General features: G+C 42.8%; 3 protein-coding genes across 3 annotated transcripts; all 3 read left to right on the top strand.

Moving 5' to 3' along the window:
* The first annotated feature begins 733 nt into the window (after positions 1-733).
* On the top strand, positions 734-24,097 carry LOC136502679 (protein REDUCED CHLOROPLAST COVERAGE 1-like). Its single transcript, XM_066497919.1, has 3 exons — positions 734-1,203; positions 1,296-1,354; positions 23,771-24,097. The coding sequence occupies exons 1-3, from the start codon at positions 873-875 to the stop codon at positions 23,885-23,887; spliced, it is 507 nt and encodes a 168-aa protein (XP_066354016.1). The 5' UTR covers positions 734-872; the 3' UTR covers positions 23,888-24,097.
* LOC136505822 (L10-interacting MYB domain-containing protein-like) lies at positions 10,816-12,732 on the top strand. The gene is made up of 2 exons (XM_066500963.1): positions 10,816-12,085; positions 12,181-12,732. Exons 1-2 carry the CDS (start codon positions 11,780-11,782, stop codon positions 12,730-12,732), a joined length of 858 nt encoding a protein of 285 aa, XP_066357060.1. The 5' UTR covers positions 10,816-11,779.
* Positions 13,394-15,300, top strand: LOC136505821 (uncharacterized). Its single transcript, XM_066500962.1, has 2 exons — positions 13,394-14,181; positions 14,251-15,300. Exons 1-2 carry the CDS (start codon positions 13,443-13,445, stop codon positions 14,724-14,726), a joined length of 1,215 nt encoding a protein of 404 aa, XP_066357059.1. The 5' UTR covers positions 13,394-13,442; the 3' UTR covers positions 14,727-15,300.
* Positions 24,098-27,480: the final 3,383 nt, after the last annotated feature.

Below are 27,480 nucleotides of genomic sequence, written 5' to 3'. Positions count from 1 at the left end.
AAATGTTAAAAATAATAAGATACTGGATCTTTACTAAGAGCTCCAATGTGAAAGTTTCTTGACCGGTTTGATTTTAGTTAATACCCACCGCTCCACGGTAAATTCAACAAAAACTATATTCTTGTTACGGCAACAATCAGTTTTTTTATGGCAGCATTTTCACGCCTTCTTTCTATTATTAGGAACAATGTTTTGACTTAAATACTACTTTACGAGCGCGCGTTAGCGCTGTCGCCCGAACACCGTCCGCGCCGTCCAATTTGATCACATGATCCGATCCGGAGGAAAACATGTCAGACACAAGACACAGAGTAGGACTCATAGGTGTGAACGCATTTTTTACCGGACTACCCAACTCTCGGGCCTCGTTTAGATTGAAAAAAATTTCAAACCGATGAATAGTAGCACTTTCGTCTTATTTGGTAAATATTGTCCAATCGTGGACCAACTAAGTTTAAAAGATTCATCTCATGATTTCCAACTAAACTGTGCAATTAGTTATTTTTTTTACCTACATTTAATGCTCCATGCAAACGGCTAAAAATTGATGTGATGGAGAGAGAGTGAAAAAACTTAATTTTGAGGGTATCTAAACAAGGCCTCGACTCGCATTCTCTCTCGTCTCTTCCGTTTCTGTCTCCCCGTCTTCCCGTACCAAATCCCGTGGCGAATCAAGCGGGCTCCGACGTCTAGGGTTTCAAATCGAAGCGAATCAATCAGCAGTCGGCGAGGGAGGGGCGAGGACCCATTCAATTCGCTGGACGCTGGTGTCGTGGGCTCACGGGGACGGAGGAATTGGGCGTGGATTTGCTGACGAGACGGGGAATCGCGAGGATTCGTCTCCTAATCCGTCGCTGCTAAGCCTCGTGATTATGCTCGAGCGGCGGTGGTGGTGGGCAAGCAGGCGGTGGCGCACATCCACCGGCTGCTCGACTGCTTGCCCACCACCACCGCTGCTCGACATCGTCGCCTGTACCACCACGTTCCCCAAGCCTCGGGACGGCGCCAACAAGCACAAGTCATCCAAGCAAGGCCGCCCCACGACATCGTCCTCCCCACCCGCGCCCGCCTCGACCGGGGCCCATGTCAGCGGTAGTAGCGACGAGGGCGCGCCGCCAATATCGGAGGTGCACGACATGGCAGCCAGCCTCCTGGTGGAGTTCTACTACTACTCCTTGGCCCACCTAACTTCGCCCGTCGATTGTAACATTCCTCACTTACTCGATGAAGCGTTCTGTTCACATTTAGCTTGTGGTTTCTTAATCTGACACGAGGCGTTTGCTTCATTTATGCAGTTATTAGGAGGAAGGAGGCGAGTGGCGCTGCTTACGAAGGTGATTACTTCAAAATCGAGGTGAGCTCTCATGCACACACTTGAATGCACTTGCAAAAATGGAATTCGTTTGCATCATGTATTCATGTGTGGAGCTAAGAAATTTGATTGGGGCTTTAGAGTTGCAACCCTGCAATAACCAACTTAATAACCAACTTAAGCATGTGGGTATTAGCATATGCTTTATGAAGGGAGTTCATTTGTGCACAGGCGAAGGTTCGCATTTTTTTGCAACAGGAAGCTTCGCCTGTAGCTGTTCAATAAGGAAAACGAGAACTCCACCGTTCGGTTGAAAGCTCTAGTTTGGTTTTGGTGAATTGATGAAACCCTATGTGCTAACCTATTTGCTCTAGTGATCATGAGACATGTAGCACAATTCCAAGTGGTGGAGCAAATGAAGATCATGATGATGGTGTGGTACCATGATGATCAAGTGCTTGGACTTGGAAAAGAAGAAAGAGAAAAATAAAAAGCTCAAGGCAAATGTGAAACTTAATAGGAGCTTTTTGGTTTAGTGATCGAGACACTAAGCGAGTGTGATCACATTTAGGATAGATGGTCGTACTATTAAGAGGGGAGCTCTTATTAGACAACTCGATCATCTAGTGCCACTAGGTGACGCCAATTAGTGCGTGAACCTCTGAAAGGACCTAGGATGCCGCCTAGAGGGGGGGTGAATAGGCGTTTCTAAAAATTAACACCTTTAAAAGCGGAAACGATTAGTAAAGGGACTCCAAATAAAGAGTAGTACCACCCCTCACAAGTTAGCCACAGAGTATATAAAAGATACTAAATGAATCTAGGAGCCAAACGCCTGCAACCAAAGAGTTAGAACACAATACAATTCAGTTTGGCGCAGGGGCTAATACCGGACGTGTCCGGTATTCACGACTTCAGTGGAACAGCCCCGAACTTGCTCCTTTTGATTTCTATCTTCAATCCAAACTGCAGGAACCTATTAGAGATAGTAATATACACAGAGAACCTGCAGAATAGCTAGAGCAACACAAATATCAAATGAAATACGAATTGAGACACGATATTTGTTTTACCAAAGTTTGGACTCGTTCGAGTCCTACTCTCCGTTGAGGGGGCTGCGGGCGACGCAGCGAAGGTCAGCCCTAGAGGGTACCACGAAAGTCACTCTAGCCGGAGTCTTTTCCAACTCCTTTTCCTCCTTCCACTAAATGATTCTGAGGCGGTGAAATCGACCGTTACAAACTTTTCGAAGCAACCACAATCTCTCGGTTGCTCTCCGGCGACGCCTAGCCGTCTAGGACCGAAGAGTCCAAGAGTAACAAATGCGAATCATGAGATTGACAATATGCACAAGTGCTCAAGTGGTGGCTTGCTCTCTTTTTCAAATTCTCTCTTAACCCACAAATTGATTTTGCAATTTGGATCACACACTCACTAAGAGAGGGTTTAGGAGAGTTGGCAAGGCCCAAAAACGTGTGTCTATCTCAGCAGAATCAGCAGCCTCCAAAGGTGGAGGCTTGGGGGTATTTATAGCCCCCTTGAAAAACTAGCCGTGTTATAGCCGTTGCAATACCGGACACGTCCGGTATGACTTACACTGCGCCAACGGTAACTAAGTTACAGTGAAGTTGTGAGGTGTCGGAACTCCCGATGAATGCCGGAACTCCCGACCCTCAGCAATTTTGAAAACCATGTAACTGAGTTGAAGTTAGTGAGGTGTCGGAACTCCCGACGCAGGCCGGAACTCCCGACCCTCAAGACTTTTGAAAACTAGCCGTTGGCCTCTGGTCATCCATACCAGACACGTTCGGTATGAATACCGGACACGTCTGGTATGACTAGGACAGTGAACCCTCCAAGTCAGTTGAAGTGCAAGACGTCAGAACTCCCGACCCATGCCGGGACTCCCGACCGTCGAAACTCCCGACCTACGTCGGACCTCCCGACGAACCAACCCGAGAACAACAATTTTACAGCCGCTGGACAAATACCGGACACATCCAGTATTGACAGACCAACAAGAAATCAGTTAGCTCTTTTGTCGCTCAAATACTCAAAACTCACATGGGTTGGCTTGAGCACTTATGAAACATTATCTATCAATATGATGCATCCCTCTTAATAGTACGGCATACCTATTAAACTCAAGATCAAAGGAAAAATGAATTTATATCACTTGAGTTGATTTCTTTTGAATTGATGCCGTCCCTTCCAATCTTCATCAAGTAAGGGTGCTAACATGTTGATGTTGATCTTTTCACTTGAGCATAGCCATCTTGAGCATGTGACTTGATTCCATTCATCAAATTTGAATAATCACAAATGTATCAAGGCACTTCCATCAAATACTTCATTATAGATTTGATCCTTCACATCAATATGACCATCTTAGCTTGATTAGTACCTCAACTAAATGCAAGTACTTTCTTCTTCACCCTAGCTAGGTTCTTCGGCCGCCAAGCCATCGCTTGCCCTTCACCCTTGCTTAGTACCTCGAAGCCTTTCCTTGCTATCTTCACCATCTCAAGCCATCAAGTCACATCTTGTGTTGAATCATCCATTCATATATATTGTTATCTTTTTCATTTTAATTTAGCAAGCTTCAAATATGAGACCATTTCATATGCAATCCCTCATGTCTCATTAACTAATAATCACGAGCTTGCTTTCACATAGTACATGGAAATCCCACAATAAATAAGCCTTCACATGAATTCCATTTGCATTGTTGTCTTATGCTTGAACTAGATTGTTTATACTACAATACATCATTTTGGCTTTCATTAAGTACTTGTGAGATAACCTATTACCTGTCCACATTTAGCAAACGGGTTAGTCCTTTAATCACGTTGTCATTCAATCATCCAAAACCCACTAAAGGGCTAGATGCACTTTCAATCTCCCCCTTTTTGGTGATTGATGACAACTTGATTAAAGCTTATAAAATGATATAAACATTTAAACTTTTGGGTTCAATGATTTATGAGAGGCTCCCCCTTAATATGTGCTTATAATTAGAATTCACAAAATGACCTCAAATGTCAATTGCACATACTAAAACATATAGGAGACTCCCCCTAAATCATTGCATCCGTGGGGTGCATGTGTGTGTGACAAAGAGAAACCGTGATGCATATGACAAGATATATCACACAAGAATAAATATAAAGGCATCATATCAAATATTTTCATTCTAGCATGCATAGTCCTTATGAAAATAAATATGACACATGTAATTCACACACAGCACTCATTACAAATTTTCTCAAGTCCAGAAACCACTGATATATAGATAAAGATCATGTCTCAAGAGATACATAGATAAAGCAAAAGTGAATCTAATCTCTCACATGATACAAACTGTCTCAAACTCAAGATACATCAATGAAGCTCAAGAAATGAAAACACTACAACCTGCAGTACATATCTTCAGGTACAAAGATAAGCAAAGACTACAGCCTGCAATACATATCTTCAGGTACAAAGATAAGCAAATGAAACTATCCTAAAGCTTTAATCAGTCTCTCTCCCCCTTTGTCATCTATCACCACAAAGGTCCAACAAAGACATACTAAGGACAAAGGGGCTACAAGCTGTCATGGAAAGCTAAGATCACTCATCATCATCATCATCATCATCATCTCGACCAGCATCCTCGTCATTTGAGCGTGCAACGCCAGTTGGACGAGAACCACCCACACCAGACGGGTCATAGCCACCAGACCCGTAGTAGCCACCACCACCTGTCAGGTCACTCCACCAATCTATAGCATAGTCGTCTGCAGTGCTGGGACGTGGCTAAGAGTGAGTAGGCACATGAGCCTGAAGTGGTAGAGTGTCAGGGTGCTCAGGTGCCTGCTGCTGCTGTCTCTGAAGGAACTCAGCATACTCTCTATCATATCTGGCCTGCTACTACTCCTCAGTCTCCTGCTCACTAGCTGCCTCATCTGATAGTGGAGACCTAGGAGGATCAAGCTCAAGCCTAGAAGCAATTTGCTTCAAGGTTCGAGTATCCTTCCTCCTAGCCTCCCTCTCCTTCTGCTGCCTGGGCTAGATGTCTCGACACATCCCAAATATGGAGCTGAAAAGCCTGCGGATAGGCGAGGGAGGACTGCCACGGCGTGAAGTAGAACATGAAGGAGCACGTGGTGAAGGTGAAGCTCCTGCTGGTGCACCACTCTTAGGTGCATCTGCCTCTGGTGCTGCTGCTGCTCCTCCTGGTCCTGCTGGAGGTAACCCTGTCTCAGGTAGATCTGCAACAATCTTCAGGGCCTTGTGAATCTTATCATACTCGAATGTGTGCCCTATCACCTGCTCAATCATATGCATGATATAAGGAGCAAAACCACAGCCCTTGAGGGGCCTCTCTCCAACACTTCTGATCTCGGACCAAATAAAGTCAAACACGCTGAAGGGCCGAGCATCAGGTGCCATCCTGTGGAGTAGGTTCCTGGAGTAATCAGCAATGTTGCCCTTGTCTCCACCCTTGCAGTCAATAGTCTTCCTAAACATCCTGTCCAGGTATCTGTAGGTAGGGTGAAGACCTAGAACCTTCCCCATAGCTCCTCTCTCACCACCAGGAGGATACATATATGCGAGCTGCTCAGGAGGTAACACCTGCTCGGTGTAGATCCTGTCCCTCTAGAGATCATCCTCTGAGAAGCCAAGGTGGGCGGCAAAAACATCATAGTCAACACTGTACCACTGGTCCTCAAGCATCCAGTGCATCCGCCTCTCATCCTCCTCAACGAACAGAGTAGCATAGAACTGAGCTACTACCTCTGTGTTCCAGTCATGCTGGAACTCCATGATCTCATAAACTCCTGTGCTCTGGCAGATGGTAATGGCATGATCAACTGAGGCCTTCTGCAACTCTCTAATATATTGCTAGTCAATCCACTGAGACCTGGCAATCACTGGGTTCCTGGTGAGAATCACACTGGAGTAGAAGTTCAGGTGAAAAGCTGTCTAGAAGCGATGATCGTACTAAACCTTAGGTAAGCTCCTCGGATCAACCATTCGCTCATCTCTAGCTCTCCTGGTCATACCCTTTCCCCTATAGTCAACTCTGGGAACATAGGAGGGCACATTTGGCAGACGTGTCTCAAAGAGACCATAATGCATCCCCTGACCAGGCTGGTGCTGAGCTGGAGGAACTGACTCCTCCTCCTCAATCTCCCGCTCCTCATCTGAGCTGTCACCATCTGATCCTCTATCAGTGCTCTTCCTCTTTCTTTCTTCTCTAGACTCCACTCTGAACTCATCAGTGTCTGTGTCAGAAGAAGAGCTCCTGGACCCCTCTGCATACTGAGCTGCTGCACTAGAGGCAACCCTGGTGGACCTCCTGCTGGTTGGCTTGAATCCAGGATGCATCTCCTGTCTCGCCTTCTTGTACTTCTCAAGTGCTGGATCATGCCTGTGCTTGGACCTCGGCTCCTGTCGTCCACTCATGGCTGCTGTCCTGTATCCAAAGATTTTCATAGAATTTTAGATACATGCCCATAGCTTATTCTTGAATTATAATTAGACATAGATTCTTTTATCCAAGGTTTTACAATCACCTCGACACACCATTGTCACAAGGTTTGCAAAACGTAGATACAGAAGAAACTATGCCTAATATACAATTCTAGGATAGGATTGAATCAAAGGAAGCAGAGAGCCTGCTCTGTTGGGCCATACCGAACACGTCCGGTAGCATACCGGACATGGTATGGGCGACCAGCAACCCCAATCAGGGTTCCTTGATTCAAACCAACACGAATTAATACCAAACTTTGAGCATTGCTTCTACATCACCAATGTAGCATATTGACCGAAGAAATTTCAAAATCATGTATTGACCATGTAGATTGGACGAGGTTCGTGATTAGGGTACCTTGAGAGAAGAGATGAGAAGGCAATGAGAAATTCAAATCCCTGGGCCTTCAATCTTGATGCAAGCCTTCTCCAATGCGATCTCCTTCTCTCATTTTCCTTGGTGAAATCCTCGGTCGCCCTAGGTGGGAAGAAGGGCGTCGGCGGGTTGGTTTGGAAGAGGAGTCTGTCTGGGCCGAAAGGGTACGCTCTGTTTTTATAGTCCCGCTCATACCGGACACGTCCGGCATACACGGGCTGGCCCAATTTATTCCAAAATGTGTTTTCTCTCTTCCAATCCCCTTTTCTGTTATTTCTTAGTCCAAAAGGTATATAATCTTGATCCAAACCGAGTATCATCACTTTCCTTATCCAATGCCATAAAATGATTTTCTCTTTTCCAAATATTTGGCATATACAAGATTTCGCTTACTTGAGAGAGAGAGAGAGAGTGAGACATAGTAGACTGTGGACTTAAGAAAGCCATGTCATGTGTGATTAGCCAATCAAACAATCAAGGAGAGCTATAATCATCACATGGCAAGGCTAGGTCACAAAGACCAAGATTCAAATAGTTTTTCAAATTCACACCACCTACACATGCTAGTTATGGGTTTTGAAAAATATCTCTCCTATGTCACACAAATGCACATTCTAACATATAAAGGGCCTTAGATGCACTTACAATGTATGTATGTAAACACATACCTTTGCCTTGAGCCCATAAGAATACCACTAAGAGGATAAAAAGCATGATGATCTTTATGTTGACTTCAATTGCCAAATAATCATGCTAGATACATTTTCATCCAAAGAACTGCAGAGAATGCTAGATAAATTTGTTAGTCCATAATGGTGCAAAATAGAAATTTAGCTCCCCCTAAATAAGTGCTTCAAGTAATTTGAATGACTTTCTACAAGCACTTTTATTCTATTAAGAAATTTGGAGCCAATTTTACATTTTGACCATAATCAAATAATTTGCCAAATTTAGATTTCGATGAGACATACTCACAAACCACTTAGGAATTGATGAATCACAAGATTCTGAGTAAGTTAAGGATATATGAAAACATGCAGATCAAAGACTCAGTTGTAATTGAAATTGTGTTCTGGATGCCACAATACCGGACACGTCCGGTAGGTATACCGGACACGTCCGGAATACTCAGAATAGAAGCACTGTCTTTCTGTCCCTGACCATACCGAACACGTCTGGTAGGTGCAGAGCAGATAATTAATTCGCTGCTTGTGATTCTTTGTTTAGCTTTATTATTTATTGTATACTAGCATCTCAACAAATAAATTACTCTACAAGATAGCGATCAAAAGCATCATATGGCAAAGTAGAATTCTTTTTAATTGAATCTAATTAGCCACTTTTTTATTTCACAAATGTACCTATTTGTGAACTATAGAACACGAAATGAACAAGGTGGCTATCCTAAAAGGTTTAGGTACTTGTTACCAATGGTGAGGATGAAATATATGATATGTTCATTGAATTATCTTCGGGTCAACCATATAAGGGATTATGATAAGAATTGGTTGATAGATTGAGTGAATATTGTCAAATTGCTTGCTCAACCACCCCGAGACCTTCATCTCATCACCAAGTACCTACATCATTAACCTAAGCACACTTTGGTACCCAACTCTTGTTGGGTCCTTTTGAGTTAGTCAACAAGTGCTTAGGCACCCAAATGGCTTTAGCACTAGTTTGTGGTGAACACATCACCTTGCTAGCGCTAACTCCATTTGTGGTCTTCCTAAGCATATCATTATAAACAAATGTGTTCGGCTTAGGAGTTTTACCATTTGGGCATTCATAGCTTAGATGCCCCTTTCTTCTACAAGCATAGCATATGCGGCCTTTGTGTGCTCTATGCTTGCTTTGCTTGTATGGACATCTATCAACCTTGTGGACCATCTCATTGCACCCATAGCATCTTCTAGTTGCAACTTGGGCTTCCTTTCTTGCCTCTTTGTACATTGGGCATTTCTTGGTAGGATGCCCCAATTTCTTGCTCATGAGACAAGCACTTTGTCCATTACTCTTCATTTGCTTGGCCTCCTTGGTAGAAGCCTTTTGATTGGCGGCTTCAACCTTGTCGTCCCAACTCTTGTGTGGACACATAGCCCACTCATGTCCATACAATCCACAACCATAGCACATCCTTTTTCCATGTTTCTTGCTCTTGGTTGTGTTGGCCTTGCTTGAGATGTGATTCTTTTGTTGGGCTTTGGAGGAAGCAAGGTTTAAACCCTTCTCAAGCTTCTTCACCATGTTATCACAGTTATCTTGAGAAGGTTGTGCTTTCTCCTTACCCTTCAACTGAATCACATCTTTCTTTAATCTTTGCACTTCTTCTTTGAGCTCTATGTTTTCTATAAGATTTAGCTCAATCGAAGATTGGCTTGCTTGAGGAGCACATTCATTAGTACAAGAAATATTTAATTGAGATGGTGTACTAGTGAGCGGATGTGTGAGAGGTTGATAAAATTTTACCGATGTAATCACAACCTCATGAGCCACCTCAAGCATGATGCTTGATTCTACTACTTTCTCATGAGAGCACTTTAGATGAACATAATTTGCTTGTACCATAGTATACTTGCTTGATAGTTCATCTAGCCTTGCCTTGAGCTCGAAGTTTTCCTTCTCTAGTTGTGAAACACTAGAAGAGGAGTTAGTAACTAAAGCATGCTCAATTGACAATTTTTCATACCTCTCATTTATTGCCTTTAGCTCTTGCAATTTGGAGATGAGAAACTTTTCTTGATTTTGAAGCGATTGCTCTTGCTTCTCTATCTCTTCTTCAAGCTCATCATTCTTTTCAACTATCTTCATGATGATGAACTTGTCTTTATGGTTGAGATGATCAAGGTTATAGTTGTCTTCAACTTCAACATCACTCTCTTCTTGATCATCCACTTGAGCCTTCTCCTTTTCTTGATCTTTCTTGTTACTCTTCTTCTTGCTTTTCTTGGCCATGAGACACAAGTGATGAGTATCATGAGATACTGAGATTGACTCATCACTTGGTCGCCACCGAGCTTGAGCATCGCTGCAAACAGCTGCTTGCTGCTCTTCTGCCTCGGACATACCGGACATGTCCGGTATGCATATCGGACACGTCCGGTATGTGCAGGCTGACAGCAGGTCATGTGCCTCTTGCACTTCTTCCTTCGGCTCGGCGCTCTTGAGGTCTTGTGAGGCTTCTTCGCTGTATTAAGGGGGTGTTTGGCATGGCTCTGGAGCTGAACTTCAGCAACTCTAGCTAATTTTCCAGCCAAACACCCCAACTCCAAAACTCCATGGAGCTGCCAACTCCATGGAGCTGTAGTGCAAATGAAGGTGGAGTTTCGGAGTACCTCTTCTCCTACTCTAGAACTGGCCAAAATAGATCTAGACGTGGAGTTAGGGTGAAATTACCCGCAATTGCCACTGATTACACAACTCGAACCGTTTTTCTTTCTATTCGCTCTGCCCTCCCACACCTGCGTGCGACCGACTCCCCCTCCCTCCCTCTCTCTCTCCGTGAATCCGCGTAACCGGGCGACGTGCGCTGGGCGACTGCGCCCTCCGCCGGCCACGGCCCAGCGACGCCATCGCCGGCCGGCGCCCCTCCCCTCCCCTCCCCCGCCTCTCTTCCCCCTCTACTCCATCCCCCACCTTTTCCCTAGTGGAGAAGAGAAGAAGGTCTCCTCCATCCCCAACCCTAACCCTAGAGGAGAAGGGGAAGAAGGACGCCTCCATCTCTGCCGGAGAAGAAGGAGAAGAGGGCGACGTGAAGCCCCCCGCCGTCCCCAGCAAGCGTACGCGCGGCTTCCTCGCGACTAGGCGACCCCGTCCGCTGCCACCGCCCCCTCACCCCGCCTGTGGCTACCGGACCTCCCCCGCTGAGGCCACCTCGATCCAGATCCAAGGTAACTCCTCCGTCTTCTCACCGTGGCCGCGCCCCCTCCCCCTCCCGTCCGGGACTGGTTCTGCTCGGGGTGCTCTGTCTTCTCACCGTGGCCGCGCCCCCTCCCCCTCCCGTCCGGGACTGGTTCTGCTCGGGATGCTCTGTCTTCTCACCGTGGCCGCGCCCCCTCCCCCTCCCCTCCGGGACCGTGGCTGCGGCCTTTTTTGTTTGCTGGTAGTGGTAGCCATGGAAATCAGAGTCTTTGTTTCTGAAACTTGAATGGATACGCCTAGCCAGGTCTCCGAATCTCCTAGGAATTGTTTCTGAAACTTGAATGGTAGTGGTAGTGGTAGCCATGGAATTGTTTCTGAAACTTGAATGAAATTTAGGTTGTTGGGGGAATTGAAAGTTGAAACACATGCTGTGGTTCACGGTTCACCTCACCTAGTAGGGGAACTGGGAAGTGTCATTCTGGCAATGATGAAATTCCATCCTTCCATCACGCATTTACCTAACTGCATTATAATGATATCTGTACCTAATGGAGTACTCTCTTGTTTACACACAAACTGTTTTTTCATCATTTATATACCATAAGTTGGTTGTCTGTCATGAAATTGTTTGAAGTGAAAGTTCTATTGCCCATCATGGCATCACCTGTTGGATAGATTAGAGTCTAATATGAAATTTGTGAGTTCGATAGATGCCTGAAATTGATTGGAACTCGGAGAACACTCGAGTACTGTGTATGTTGTTTGCCGAACAAGTTGAAAAAGGAAATCGGCCAAACACACACTTGAATGCACTTGGTTATGCTGAGGTTGAGAAAGGGTTTAAAGAAAGGACTGGAATTGTGGCTACCAAGGTTCAGATCAAGAACAAATGGGACAAGTTGAAGGAAGATTTCAAGGCATGGAAGAAACTAATGCTGAGGCAAACAGGGACTGGTTGGGATCCTATAAAGAAGACTATTGCTATGGATGATGAATGGTGGAAAAAAGCTAGAGCTGTAAGTTGGTTCAAGATTTTTGCTATATTTGTTTTCCATATGGCAAATCTGTTTGTAATACTTTATAATAATATGTGTTGTTCTGCTTATTTCAGGACATTCCGGGTTGTGGAAAGTTCAAAAAGAAGGGCCTTGAGAATGAAGATGACTTAGCCAAGTGTTTTGCTGACATCACTACTATTGGTATTGATCATTGGTCTCCTCATGTTGTGAATGTTGAAAATGTTGATGAGACACAAGAGGAGGCAACCAATTTTGATCCACAAGATGATGATGTCAGTCCTGAAACACAAGAGGAGGATATTGGTATTTCTCCTCCACCTGCAAGTGGCAAGAGATTGGCTAGGCCTGTTGAAAAAAGTGGCAAGAAGGCGAAGTCTGGAAATGCACTCCTAATTCAAGAAGCAGTAAACAGTATGGCAAGTTCAGCCAATGAATATGTTTCGAAGAGACATGGAAAATACTCTATTGATGAAGTGATGGAGGTTGTGATTGCTTGTGGGGCCGGCTATGATAGCAATGAACATTACATTGCAACTGAACTGTTTGTGAAGAAGGAGCAAAGGGAGATGTTCATGACCTTGCCTACTAATGAGATTAGGTTCACTTGGCTTAGGAGGAAGTACAATGATAAATATGACAAGTAGATTAGGTTCATGACCTTTTCTGTATGGCAGTTCTGTATGGCAGTAAACAATCTATTTTTTCTGTATGGCAGTTCTAGCTACATTCTATTTTTTTGTATGGCAGTTCTGTACTTTCTGTATCCTACAGAAAAATATACAGTTCTGTACTTTCTGTATGGCAGTTCTATTTTTTCTAGCTACAGTCTATTTTTCTGTATGGCAGTTGTAGTTCTGATGGCAGTTCTGTATGACAAGTAAAAAGCTTTCTGTAGTTCATTTTCATTTATGTCAATGTTCATTTTTCTGTATGGCAGTTGTAGTTCATTTTCATTTTCTGTATGGCAGATGTCTTCAAGTTCTTGCAGTTCATATTTGTGTAGTTCTGATGGCAGTTCTGTATGACAAGTAAAAAGCTTTCTGTAGTTCATTTTCATTTTTGTCAATGTTCATTTTTCTGTATGGCAGTTGTAGTTCATTTTCATTTTCTGTATGGCAGATGTCTTCAAGTTCTTGCAGTTCATATTTGTGTAGTTCTGATGGCAGTTCTGTATGACAAGTAAAAAGCTTTCTGTAGTTCATTTTCATTTTTGTCAATGTTCATTTTTCTGTATGGCAGTTGTAGTTCATTTTCATTTTCTGTATGGCAGATGTCTTCAAGTTCTTGCAGTTCATATTTGTGTAGTTCTGTATGGCAGTTGTATCTTACATTTCATTTATGTCAATGTTCACAGATGTCTTCAAGTGAGTCTGATGATTCTAGTGATGGGGAATTTTTTTTTAAAATGGTTGAGAGCAGTGCAAAACTAGCACAAAGTTATCATGAATTGTATATGGACAAGGCACCGCCGAGGTTTATGTTTTCACAACAAAGTGGAATGGGATGGCTGATGGAGACGGTTAACACTCCAGGGGAGTGTCATCGAATGCTTCGGATGAATGAGGTTATTTTTCATGATCTTCATGATGTGTTGGTTGAGAGGTACGGATTAAAACCATCGAAACACATTAATACATATGAGATGTTGGCCATTTTCCTATTCACATGTGGTGGGTGTGAGTCAAATAGAAGAGGACAAAATAAGTTCAAACACTCAGGTGAAACCATTAGTAGAAAATTTCATGAAGTTTTAGATTGTGTGGTTGCCATGGCACAAGATTTCTTGAGACCAACAGATCCTAATTTCCGCAATGTGCACAAGAGGATTAGGAATGACAAGAGAGCATATCCACATTTTAAGGATTGCATTGGTGCACTTGATGGAACCCATGTTCGTGTGTTTTTATCACCTGAAGAACAAGTGAGATATATTGGTAAGACTGGAATTGCAACTCAAAATGTGCTTGCCGTTTGTGATTTTGATATGCGCTTCACGTATGTGGCTGCGGGTCAACCGGGTTCTTTGCATGACACTAGTGTATTGTACCATGCATTGGAAGCAGATGTAGATGTCTTCCCACATCCACCTCAAGGTAAATATTTTGCTTACGTTCTTTTTCATATTTGTATGCACAAACTTATCTTGTTTTACATATGTGTAGGCAAGTACTATGTTGTAGATGCGGGCTATCCTAATCGTCCGGGGTACCTAGCTCCATACAAGGGTGAAAGATACCACTTACCCGAGTGGCATCGAGGTATGGAACCAAATACTCCAAAAGAGAAGTTCAACCGTATACACTCATCTGTTCGTAATGTTATTGAGCGCTCATTTGGAGTATTAAAAATGAAATGGCAAATCCTTTACAAGATGCCCGGTTATTCAATGGCCACACAAAAGAAGATTGTTGCTGCTACCATGGTCCTACACAATTTCATACGTGAACATGCTAGTGTTGATGTGGACTTTGCTAATTTTGATAGAGATCCTACCTTCATGCCTACTATTCCGGAAAGGTACAACAAGTATGCCGTGTCTCAACATGCCTCTGATGGATCAACTTCGGAATCAAGCTTTGTGACTATGGACACATTTCGTGATAATATGGCTACATCCGTCGCCCTAGCATGGAATTAGTGCAATGATTATTGTAACGACCTTATTTTGGAACTATGAACTTATTTTGGATCTATGTGTACTCAGATCAATCATTGCAACCATTTGCTGAACTGCCTTGTTCTGTTCAATTTTGAATCGAAATCTGAAAATCCGAATGCAAATGCAATGCAATGTTGCTCTGCCACTCTGAATCGGCCGCCAGCTTCACTAATCAGCTAGTGCATGTACTTTCACGGTAGTTGCCACAGATCTTTTCACCAATCAGCTAGTGCAGCAGCTACCCTCTTCATTTTTCACGGTAGTTGCCACAGATCGATGACAGTCAAACGAAAGTGTGCCTTCTAAAATCTTCTTGGCATAGTACAACAGTAGTACTTCACTGCATACTTTCATTTCATATTTGTGAGAAGTAGTTCAAATCGAACCAGGGGCAACAATGGCAATCTACCCTTAAACTCCTCTTTTCAGGAGCTGGGGACACCCTCCCAGCCAAACACCTCCATCAGACAACTCCAACTCCACCCAGAGCTGACTCCACCAGGAGTTCTGGAGTGGAGCAGCTCTACCCAGAGTTGGAGTCATGCCAAACAGGCCCTAAGACACAATGGACATACTTTCCATTGACTCGATCTCAAGTGCATCATCACATTTGGATTTTCCATATAAATCAAAAAGTCTAGTCCAAATGAGATGAGCACTCTCTGAAGGTGGTTGTCCATTGAATATTGCCTCATCTTGAACCTCTACACTTAATGTACTCAAAATGACATTAATAGCTTGAGCATTGAGGTGCACGCATATCTCTTCCTCTTTTGACAAATTTTTGTAGTTGCTCCAATCAACTATAGGAAGAGGTATGCTTGCATCCACAATATGCTCAACAAGAGGACTAATATCCCTAAAAGCATTGAGTACATTAATTGACCAAGGTAGAAAGTTTGAACCATCATTTTGGAGAAGCACCGGCTCCAACTCGATAGGCGTCGACATCCTTTTCTCACGGCGGTGAAGCTTTAGGTGAGAACCTGGCTCTGATACCAATTGAAAGGACCTAGGATGCCGCCTAGAGGGGGGGTGAATAGGCATTTCTGAAAATTAACACCTTTAAAAGCGGAAACGATTAGTAAAGGGAGTTTCCAAAATGGAAACTCCAAATAAAGAGTAGTACCACCCCTCACAAGTTAGCCACAGAGTATATAAAAGATACTAAATGAATCTAGGAGCCAAACGCCTGCAACCAAAGAGTTAGAACACAATACAATTCAGTTTGGTGCAGGGGCTAATACCGGACGTGTCCGGTATGTATACCGGACGTGTCCGGTATTCACGACTTCAGTGGAACAGCCTCGAACTTGCTCCTTTTTATTTCTATCTTCAATCCAAACTGCAGGAACCTATAGAGATAGTAATATACACAGAGAACCTGTAGAATAGCTAGAGCAACACAAATATCAAATGAAATACAAATTGAGACACGATATTTGTTTTACCGAAGTTCGGACTCATTCGAGTCCTACTCTCCGTTGAGGGGGCTGCGGGCGACCCAGCAAAGGTCAGCCCTAGAGGGTACCATGAAGGTCACTCTAGCCAGAGTCTTTTCCAACTCCTTTTCCTCCTTCCACTAAATGATTCCGAGGCGGTGAAATCGACCGTTACAAACTTTCCGAAGCAACCATAATCTCTCGGTTGCTCTCCGGTGACGCCTAGCCGTCTAGGACCAAAGAGTCCAAGAGTAACAAATGCGAATCATGAGATTGACAATATGCACAAGTGCTCAAGTGGTGGCTTGCTCTCTTTTTCAAATTCTCTCTTAACCCACAAATTGATTTTGCAATTTGGATCACACACTCACTAAGAGAGGGTTTAGGAGAGTTGGCAAGGCTAAAAAACATGTGTCTATCTCAGCAGAATCAGCAGTCTCCAAAGGTGGAGGCTTGGGGGTATTTATAGCCCCCTTGGAAAACTAGCCATTTTATAGTTGTTGCAATACCGGACACGTCCGGTATGACTTACACTGCGCCAACGGTAACTAAGTTACAGTGAAGTTGTGAGGCGTCGGAACTCCCGATGAATGCCGAAACTCCCGACCCTCAGCAATTTTGAAAACCATATAACTGAGTTGAAGTTAGTAAGGTGTTGGAACTCCCAACGCAGGCCAAAACTCCCGACCGTCGGAACTCCGAACTTACGTTGGAACTCCCGACCCTCAAGACTTTTGAAAACTAGCCGTTGGCCTCTGGTCATCCATACCGGACACGTCCGGTATGAATACCGGACACGTCCGATATGACCAGGACAGTGAACCCTCCAAGTCAGTTGAAGTGTGAGACGTCGGAACTCCCAACCCATGCCGGGACTCCCGACCGTCGGAACTCCCGACCTACGTCGGAACTCCCAACGAACTAACCCGAGAACAACAATTTTACAGCCGCTGGACAAATACCGGACACGTCCGGTATTGACAGACCAGCAAGAAATCAGTTAGCTCTTTTGTCGCTCAAATACTCAAAACTCACATGGGTTGGCTTGAGCACTTATGAAACATTATCTATCAACATGATGCATCTCTCTTAATAGTACGACATACCTATTAAACTCAAGATCAAAGGAAAAATGAATTTATACCACTTGAGTTGATTTCTTTTGAATTGATGCCGTCCCTTCCAATCTTCATCAAGTAAGGGTGCTAACATGTTGATGTTGATCTTTTCACTTGAGCATAGCCATCTTGAGCATGTGACTTGATTCTATTCATCAAATTTGAATAATCCCAAATGTATCAAGTCACTTCCATCAAATACTTCATTATAGATTTGATCCTTCACATCAATATGACCATCTTAGCTTGATTAGTACCTCAACTAAATGCAAGTACTTTCTTCTTCACCCTAGCTAGGTTCTTCGGCCGCCAAGCCATCGCTTACCCTTCACCCTTGCTTAGTACCTCGAAGCCTTTCCTTGCTATCTTCACCATCTCAAGCCATCAATTCACATCTTGTGTTGAATCATCCATTCATATGTATTGTTATCTTTTTCATTTTAATTTAGCAAGCTTCAAATATGAGACCATTCCATATGCAATCCCTCATGTCTCATTAACTAATAATCACGAGCTTGCTTTCACATAGTACATGGAAATCCCATAATAAATAAGCCTTCACATGAATTCCATTTGCATTGTTGTCTTGTGCTTGAACTAGATTGTTTATACTACAATACATCATTTTGGCTTTCATTAAGTACCTGTGAGATAACCTATTACCTGTCCACACTTAGCAAACGGGTTAGTCCTTTAATCATGTTGTCATTCAATCATCCAAAACCCACTAAAGGGCTAGATGCACTTTCAACCTCCAAGTGGGTGAATCGCTAGAACAAGGACTAGCTTGTCGGCAAGCAAGTGAACCTCGGTAAAAAATCTTGTGCCACCTTGTCCGAGGTTTTCTTGGTATTCATTGATTGATTATGATTGATTGGCTCCATCGTATTGTGATTGGCTCTATCCTCGACACAGTAGTATAATCATCACATCCGCTACCTTGCATTTACATTTCTAGTGTTGCTTCGCTCTTTAATGTAATTAGCTTTGAGAGCAAGCTTGTGTCGGGTCTAGTGGTTAGTGTGGCTCTTTAGTTAGCCTTTGAGAGCACACTAAATTAGTGTAGTGACTTAGCCTTTGTGTGCTTAGAGATTGTAGTCACTAGAATTATGGTAGGTGGCTTGCATTTTTAGTAGGCTAGCGCAACACTCGCTTTGCCATTTAATTGTCTAACATCTTTGCTAAGTGTTGTTGTAGAAATTTTCAATAGGCTATTCACCCCCCTCTAGACATTAGAACCTTTCATCGGTTGGATGACTCATTTGATGACACCAATAGGCGATGTGTGCGTAGGATCCAAGAGCAGGAGGTTAGAGAAGCTTTGAAAAGGATGAAAGTGGGTAAAGCGATGGGCCCTGATAGTATTCTGACCTAGGTGTGGAGATGTCTCGGGGATTTAGCTATAGTATGGCTAACGAAGATGTTCAACAATATCTATCGATCGAACAAGATGCCTAAGGAGTGGAGAAGAAGCATATTGGTATCAATCTACTAGAACAAGGGAGACATCCAAAGTTGCACTAATTATAGGGGAATTAAGTTGATGCGCCACACGGTGAAGCTGTGGGAGAGAGTTATCGAGCATCAACTACGAGGAACGATGCGGGTATCTATGAACCAATTCGGTTTCATGCTCGGAAGGTCAACATAGAGGCAATTTTCTTAATAAAACAAGTTATGGAGTGATTTAGGGAGCAGAAGAAGGACCTAAACATGGGTTTTCATTGACTTGGAGAAGGCTTATGACAAAATACCAAGGAATGTTATGTGGTGGGCATTGGACAAACATAAAGTCCCAACAAAGTATGATACCCTCATCAAGGACATGTACAACAATGCCGTGACTAGTGTCTAAACAAATGATGGTAACACAGACTACTTTCCGATTAAAATATGACTCCATCAAGGGCCAGCCTTGAGCCTATATCTCTTTGCATTGGTAATGGATGAAGTGACAAGGGACATTCAAGGGGATATCCCTTGGTGTATGCTTTTTGCAGACGATGTAGTGCTAGTTGATGAAAGTTAGGCATGAGTAAATAGGGAACTAGAGTTGTGGCGGCAGACCCTTGAGTCCAAAGGTTTTAGAGTAAGTCGAACTAAAACATAATACATGAGATGTGACTTTGGCAATGCTGCACATGAGGAGGGAGAGGTGAATTTGTTAGGTCAAGTGGTGGCTAAGAAAGATACCTTCCGTTATCTAGGATCGATGCTACAGAAGGATGGAGATATCGATGTAGATGTTTGCCATAGGATCAAAGTAGGGTGGATGAAGTGGCGCCAAGCATCTGGAATTCTCTGTGACAAGAGGGTACCACAAAAACTCAAAGGCAAGTTTTATAGAATGGCAATTAGACCCGCTATGTTGTATGAAGCAGAATGTTGGCCTACAAAAAGATGACATGTCCAACAACTGAGTGTCACAGAAATGCATATGTTGCATTTGATTTGTGGTCACATAAGGATGGACTGAGTTCAGAACGATGATATATGTGACCAGCTAGGGGTAGCACCAATTGAAGAAAAGCTTGTTCAACATCGGTTGAGGTGGTTTGACCATGTCCAAAGGAGACCTTTAGAGGCACCAATGCATTGTGGAGTGATAAGTCGAGATATCAATGTGAGGAGAGGTAGAGGGAGACCGAAGCTGATGTGGGGGAGGCAATAAAAAGAGATTTGAAAGGTTAGGATATACCTAGAGATCTTTGTTTGGTTAGGAGTGCTTGGAAAACAGTTATTGATGTGCCTGAACCGTGACTAGGGGCTCATGTTGGGTTTCAACTCTAGCCTACCCTAACTTGTTTGGGACTAAAAGGCTTTATTGTTGTTGTTGTTGTTGAAGCTTCTGCCTGTAGTTGCTTCAGTAAAGGGTTTCTACTTGGTGGGGATGCCGACAACGTAAGCCGCTCCCTGGTGGACCTACCACAATAGCTCAACAATGTGTTTGCTAATATAATGTTAGTAACCTTGAATCATCATCATCATTATCTTTTGTTGTTAACTTGATTTTGCTTCATGTTCTTATCTGTTTTGATAAAAAAAATTGGCTGCTCTAAGTGGAGGGTATTACTCATTTTCCATAGGCATATGAGGCGTTGATGAAAGCTTTTGTGGATCACAACAAGGTAGTAATAGTGAATAAGCTTTGCTATTGCAATGATGAGTCCCCTAACGCCGATGAAGCGGGCGCAGGTGATCAACCAGAAGGATATGCTCCTTGGCATCCACGATGACATGTCATGGCATGCCAAGTTAAAGGACTCCACCTATGTCTTCGGTGGCGGTGACCCCTTCGACCTCACCAAGGGCGACCTACTTACCATCTTCACGCAATCGCATAGCTTCCTGCAGATAATTGAATGATGAGCTAGTAGGTCAGTGTGCTGTGAATGCATTAACATAATTGTTATGTGAGTATCCACTGGGAATGTCAGTAAGCAAACCAATACCAGCCGTATGTTTGAGAAAACAATATATCTGTTCAATCAAGTTGGTAGGTAGAAGGAAGATCGGTATCCTGTCACCTCACCGCCAATGTTTCATGAAGTTTACCGATGTTTCTTGGGGTTGCTAGAAACTAGATAATTTTGAAATGTGCTTAGCGTTTGTATTAACAATTTGACATAGCTTAACTTGTACTCTGGTTGAATCATTTGATGACCAAATCAGGGTGAAAGCATATTTACATTTGTAAGATCGCTTCGTGTACTCTGTTTTGGGATTCAATGGCATATTCTTTAATACTAAAAAAATCTTTCTGTTTTCAAATAGTGAGGGGTATATTGCTGAGGGAAGTCAACCATAGGGATTTTTAGGATGTATTCAGGGTCCAAATACTCATTATCTAGACAAATCCTGAGAGAGTATTGTCGGCTTAATTATATGCTTACAGCTCCACGAAATAGTAGGATTTATATGCTAGTATGCCATAAATATAATAGGAGAGATATCAGTTGAGCCTTTTTCAGCCACAATAAAGCATTTTATAGTATAAGATCTAGCATTTTTTCTGCAATAATTAAGTAGTTTCCTTTTATACTTTAGCGGTTTTCCAATTTTATACTGTCAGTCGAGCATTTGTGTGGTTCTTTTGATATTGGTATTACATTTATGGTTTTTTTGAGTTTGGTATTAGCAAATGCCGGTTTCATGTTTAGCCACCTGCTTTGGATTTAGGAACTATCACATGACTCCATCTTATTATGATAGTTAGTGCTTGTTCAATCCATTGTCACTTTTATTTCTAACAATCTATTGTCACTCTTATTTCTAACAATGCTTCTAGGCCTACATGCAATATATAGATTCAAAGTTACTTTTTTCTATAAATAAATACACGCACTGCACACCAGAAATGCCTTTTGTTTCATACATAAATGCCTTCCGTACCAGACTAAATTTCAAATATTTAGGCACATGTACCTAGCACCAGCTTTAACTTGTCCCTCCATTTTGTTTCAACTTTTGGTGGCGTCAGCCACTTGTATGTCAATACCTTGTGAATATTGGCAATATCTCCCGCCTTATAGTTGTATGTTGATCGCCCGTCCCAGTGTTTAGCATGCATGAGCATATCAGATCCATAATCATGGTTGCGATAACATACTATTCAACACTTAACATTTAATTTAACCATTCTATAAAATTTACGGCACATGAACCAATGTCATTTTAAACTTACATATTTTATTGTTTTGGCTCACCAATGTCCACAACCTCGTAGTTGCTATGCCCTTGTTTGTGTTTGGGTACTGTTCTCTTGAATCTGTTGCTCCTTAGGTTTAGAACTAGCAAGTAGTAGTGTCCCACTAATTCTGATCCTTCATTTTTTGTGGCTTGAAGCATAGGGACCATTACCCATGTTGTTTTTGTTTACATCGTTAGTTATAATGTGCCAAATAACATACACTAAATTTGAATGTGCTGAATATATGAACAAATTCATATATGAACAGACCATCTAACCATTGCGATTAGGGGTGGCCATGGGTGCCTTTAGATGGAGCTTCCCTCTATGTTGTCCACTGCTAAAGAGACCCAAGGATCAACAAATGTGATGGCGAGCATGTGGGCCATTGCATTGCGTGGTGCTTTCCCATCATTGCTCGAGGCATTATTAAAACTATTACCCCTTTCACTCATCACAACAGAGGTGGGCCCATGGATCATAGCTTTCTTCATCACACCAGTGCAATGCCTAATCCTCACAACTGTCGTGAGCCCACATATTTCATTTAGATCCAACTTATGCTAAATTAGCAAGCAAATTTTTCATTTTGGTTTAGCATTTTTATGTTCTGGCTTTAGCATTTTTAGTGTTGTAAGGATAATGATCTGCCATCGATGATGATGCCAATCCATGCTTTTGTACTAGAGGATAGGGCTTAAAGAGACTAATTTGTGTATCTTTAGATGATAGACTCTTAGTTAAAGAATACCTCGTGTGATAATGACTTCATTTAGCCCGGTGGTAATTTTTTCTATGCATGCACACACACCCATCCGCTGTTAACAGATGATCCAATGCACCTGCGCTGATGGAAGCCTCTGGACGCTAGCCTTATCACAAGCCCCCTCTACATTATCTCTCATTTTTTCCCTCCCTTTCTCTCCCCTGCCATGCGCTTGCGGACACCCCCTCGCCCTTCGTCTCCGCCGTGGTGGCGGGCAAGGACGGGAGTGTCGTGCGCGTCTATGGCTCTGACGGCTGCCCCCATCGAGTGGTGCATCCACATCTCCCTCTTCTACAAGGCTGCGATGCCCTTCCACTTCATGCCCCCTGAGCCGGCACCACTTAGTCACCCCGTGCTCTGCCTCTCTGTTGTTAGCGTGGAGGTCTAAGGCACTGTTGATGAGCTGCTGGGCCAGGTGGATGCACGGTTCGAGTGCAAGCCTCATGTCGTGCTATAGGAGTAGCCTTGCACGGCGTTGCTGTGTGGTCCGGGCTGCCCCACGACCTTGGATCCGGATAGCGTTTTGCTCCTCACCGTGTCACCATCCAAGTCCTCCCCCAAGCAGGGCCACATAGGCACTCGATGATCTCGCCTTTATAGCTAACCTTGCTCGCCTAAATTTTAGAACTATGTGCACCCATTTCTCCTCATGCCTGAGCTATCGGCCTTCATTTCTGGTTATCTCAATATTATTGCTTTATCAACCACACTGTTTTGCCTAATATATAACCATATTATTGCTTCGTTCTTAACACTATTTTGCCTAACAGATGAAACACATTTTTCAACTACATAGTCACATAGATAACCTTAAAAGCTAGTGGGCTCTCCTGTCGGAAGGTTACTTAACAAGGCTCCTTATCAAGAAAATGAACAATGACATGCACAATTCTGTTGGTCAATTGTTTCTTTCAGATTTTCGGTCAAGCATTGCTTTTGCTTCGTTCTCAACTAGAATCTAGTAAATTCACTATCATGCATCCTAACGGCTTCCCTCTTGTTTGTAGGGTCATGGTCCTGTAGATGAATTCCCGTACATGGACTTGCCTCAACACTTCAACCCCTACAAAGCATTTTCTTCAACAGTTACAAGCAATTTAGTTTTGCTACTAAAGCAGTTTTAGTTAGCTCATTATCCAAAATGAAAATTAAATGCTTGGCCAACAAAAGATATGAAGGGAACCAATAAGAATCGAAATAGGAAGAATCTTGGAGTGGAGATATGAAAGGAAGAAACATAGAAAATGCATTAATCAGACTTCGAATACCTGTTACTATTGATACTTTTGCCTCAACACTTGCTCAATGTTGGATGTATGCGATTTTGTTGATCATCTTGGGTTCTGTGGTTTTCTAGACGTTGCATGAGATTTTCTAGATCCAAACTGGTGGGGAATACATGTTACCTATGTGAAAGTTATAAAATGCTTACGATAGAAGAAGATGGGATGGTGAATCTACGTTTTCCAGTGGGCCTTCATTAGGAGCTACGCTCGTTTGGCATGCGTTCATCCGTTAAGCGCGCGGAGCTCTCCCGTTCCTACTGCTTTCCTTATCTGGCAAGCAAGTTGGTTAGTTTTCCAAAAAGGAGTGTGCAGTCGGATGGTGGGTTTTCTGCACGCTCAGGCTGTAGTAAAATTCATGTTTTAAATAGTATAGACTATAGTGGACAATAGAGGGTTAGAGGCTACCAAAATAATGTTGATTATAACGGTTAAGAAGAGCTCTCCGCTAAATACTAATAGCCACACAATCCTCTCTATGGAATGGGTAAATTATTTCAAATTCTTCAATCATTTTGGGATGGGATGGTTTGGTTTGGTGCAAGTGAGGCACATGTGTATATACCTAATCTCTATCTAAGGGTTTCTGCCAACCCGCTTTTCAATTTTTCAAAATACTCTTGCGCCCTTTGTCTCTCTATGTATGTGACCTAGACTTATGGCTCATGTTCTTATGAGTTAGAACAAATCGCGTCCAATGATGATATAGAGTCAAGTTGTAAGACATATTAGGTTTTGTTGTAGCACGCATGCACGTTTGCTAGTAACAAATAATTTCTCTATAAGGTTTACCAAAACACAAAGGAATTTTTTCTACTATCGAAAGGCTCAACTAGAAATCCATATCTATACCTGACATTAAGGACCCTTTGGATTGCAGGATAGGAAAAGAAAAAAAAACTCATGAATTGAGAGATATACTTCTCTAATCCTATAGGAATTGGAAACTGTTTACACCAAAATTTGGGAAGAAGAGCGCGGGAACTCGAAGCTTCCAAGATCGTATCATCAAGGAATCGATTGCATAAGGGTCGATATCAGCTGATTCAAACGCAGCACTAGAATCGGCTCTCTTCAGATGACGCTAGCAGATAACGACAAAAAGCTACGGTTGACGTCGGGAAAAACATGTCGGACTCTATAAAAAGGGAAAGATTAGGGTCTAAGTTATCTTAAATTAGGAATGTTTTCTCTTATGCCAAAGATTGTAATGAGTCGTACTTAAGTATGATTCATGCTTAGGTTTTGGGTATAAATATTGGACTCCGGCTATTGTAAAAGGACATCCAATCAATCAATACAAGTTATCTTTTTCAGCTTTACGCCAACCCTTAGGAGTAGGAGTAGTATAGATCTCGGCGAGTTCTTCAACAAGCAGGGCTGCATCGGTCTGGCTGACCTCCGGCTTGTCTGTAAGTACCATCATGGCTTATACTTCTATTTGTACGGCTGTATCGGTTAAGTTCGACCTCCACTACAAACTCTAGTATAAGCTAGTTATTGACTCATATCTAGTTCAAGTACGGCTGCATCGGTTAAGTTCAAACTCCACTGCTCGAATTAGATCAAGGTCAAGTTATCAGCTCTACCTAAGGGTGGCATCCTTCGGGTAGATACATTAAGTTACCGATCTTGTTGATGTTCTTATTGTTATTAATTTTCAGCAACATCAATCTGCCCGATCGAGATCGATCTAGATCGGCCTCACATCCTTTTAGTCTGTCGTTTGCTTTGTTACAATGCGATATTTCTTACTTTGAGCGATGGGTTATGTTTTATCGGCTGTTCTACCTCAATCTTGATCGTGCATAGTACGCGATTAAAGCATGTTCGATCTTAAGGAGATTTGCTGGCTGGTTAAATCTGGTCTATAGTTTGCTGTTATGGCTGCAACGATCCGGTCGATCCCCACCGATGGCACTTTAGATTGGAGGATGCTAGTTGGTAGATTTGTTCTCGATCAGGCGTGACCTTAACTATTTGCTATGTCTGCATTGGCTAAATAGCCGATCACCTATGCTTTAACGCCTACAGTGTGTCTCTATGATTATGTTAAATGTGAATAGATTTGTGTACTTTAAAGGTTTGATTTGTTATCTTTATCATGGCTGCCATCGATCCGGTCGAACCCCACTGTTAGAGATAGCAGGTTAAGTCTGATGAGTTCATAGATTTATCCATGTTAAATAGTTATTTGTTCACATGTTGTAGTCCTTTTTCCACCTGAATCGGCTATTTTAGCCGATTCGCCTGAGCGTCCACACATATAGCGTGTCTTCAGAAAGCCTATCAATGTATAGATGTTTTTACGAATTCTTTAGTTTTGATTTGTTATTATCATCATAGCTGCCATCGATCCGGTCGAACCTCACTGTTGATGGTAACAAAATAGATTTAGAGCGTTCGTAGATCCATTTGTACTAAATAGTCGATTTGTTCACATGCTATATCATTTCTCGTTAGATTCATCGGCTCAATGCTTTACACTGGCAATACTCACCTAGTTGATGATTTTAGTTTCATCTACGTGCATTGTACTTGTCAATATAAAATCAATCGCGACCCACGAGCTTCATAGTCCGTAAATAGCCATTTTCTTCGCGTATCGGCCGTTTAGTCAATTTTTTCCATCTGGCTGCTCCCGAAGCAGCACACTTGGAACTGTCTGGGCAAAACTGGCATGTTCCACCTTAAATTATTGATAAACTTTCTCTCCTTGTCAATTGCAGATCAAATTGACTGGCATGCCTTGGGAGAAATTCACAGGATCGACTACCCCTATGTTGAAGCCAAGCGGATCTCTAGCCTTGCTCCATCAAGCAGATCCTTCCGGCTTGCTATGTGCCCGACGCATCGACATGTTTTTGCGCCAACACACATTCTGGCACACTTGGTGGGACACCACAATTATCATGGCGGCTTATAACAATCATGACATCCTTATGGTACCTTATGAAGACCTACCTGATGAGGATAAAGATGTCATCAGCAAAGCAATAGAAGAATTTTAGAACAAGTGTTTGTTGTCCTACACCAAGACACATGACAATAAAGTTGTTCAGAAATATCCACTACCAAGAGTTCTGTTGCATGGGCAGACAGATGCAGATGAAGCTGAGGATAGACGTTTCTTTGTGGAGGCTGTAAACAAATCTGTTCATGATGCCATATTGAACCACAATATAGTTTTCTTAAACACATTCCACAACACCATGAAAGAGGTGTTTCATGGGTTTCCAAATGATCAGGTTGGGCCAGCTTATTACAACATTCTACATCTATCGACTCAGGGGACTAATCAAGCCGGTACTAGCCATCAAGAAGCAGCATTAGCTGGTAATGATGATATCCAGGCAATTCAGTGCTTATCTGAGCAAATTCAAGGTACCACCACCAATCAAGTACAAAATAATCCTAGATCAGTGATGCAGTAT

Source organism: Miscanthus floridulus, chromosome 14, assembly GCF_019320115.1.
Source record: "Miscanthus floridulus cultivar M001 chromosome 14, ASM1932011v1, whole genome shotgun sequence".
Taxonomy (NCBI): domain Eukaryota; kingdom Viridiplantae; phylum Streptophyta; class Magnoliopsida; order Poales; family Poaceae; genus Miscanthus; species Miscanthus floridulus.
The sequence above is the reverse complement of the archived record's forward strand: the minus strand, read 5'-3'. Positions and strand labels throughout refer to the sequence as shown.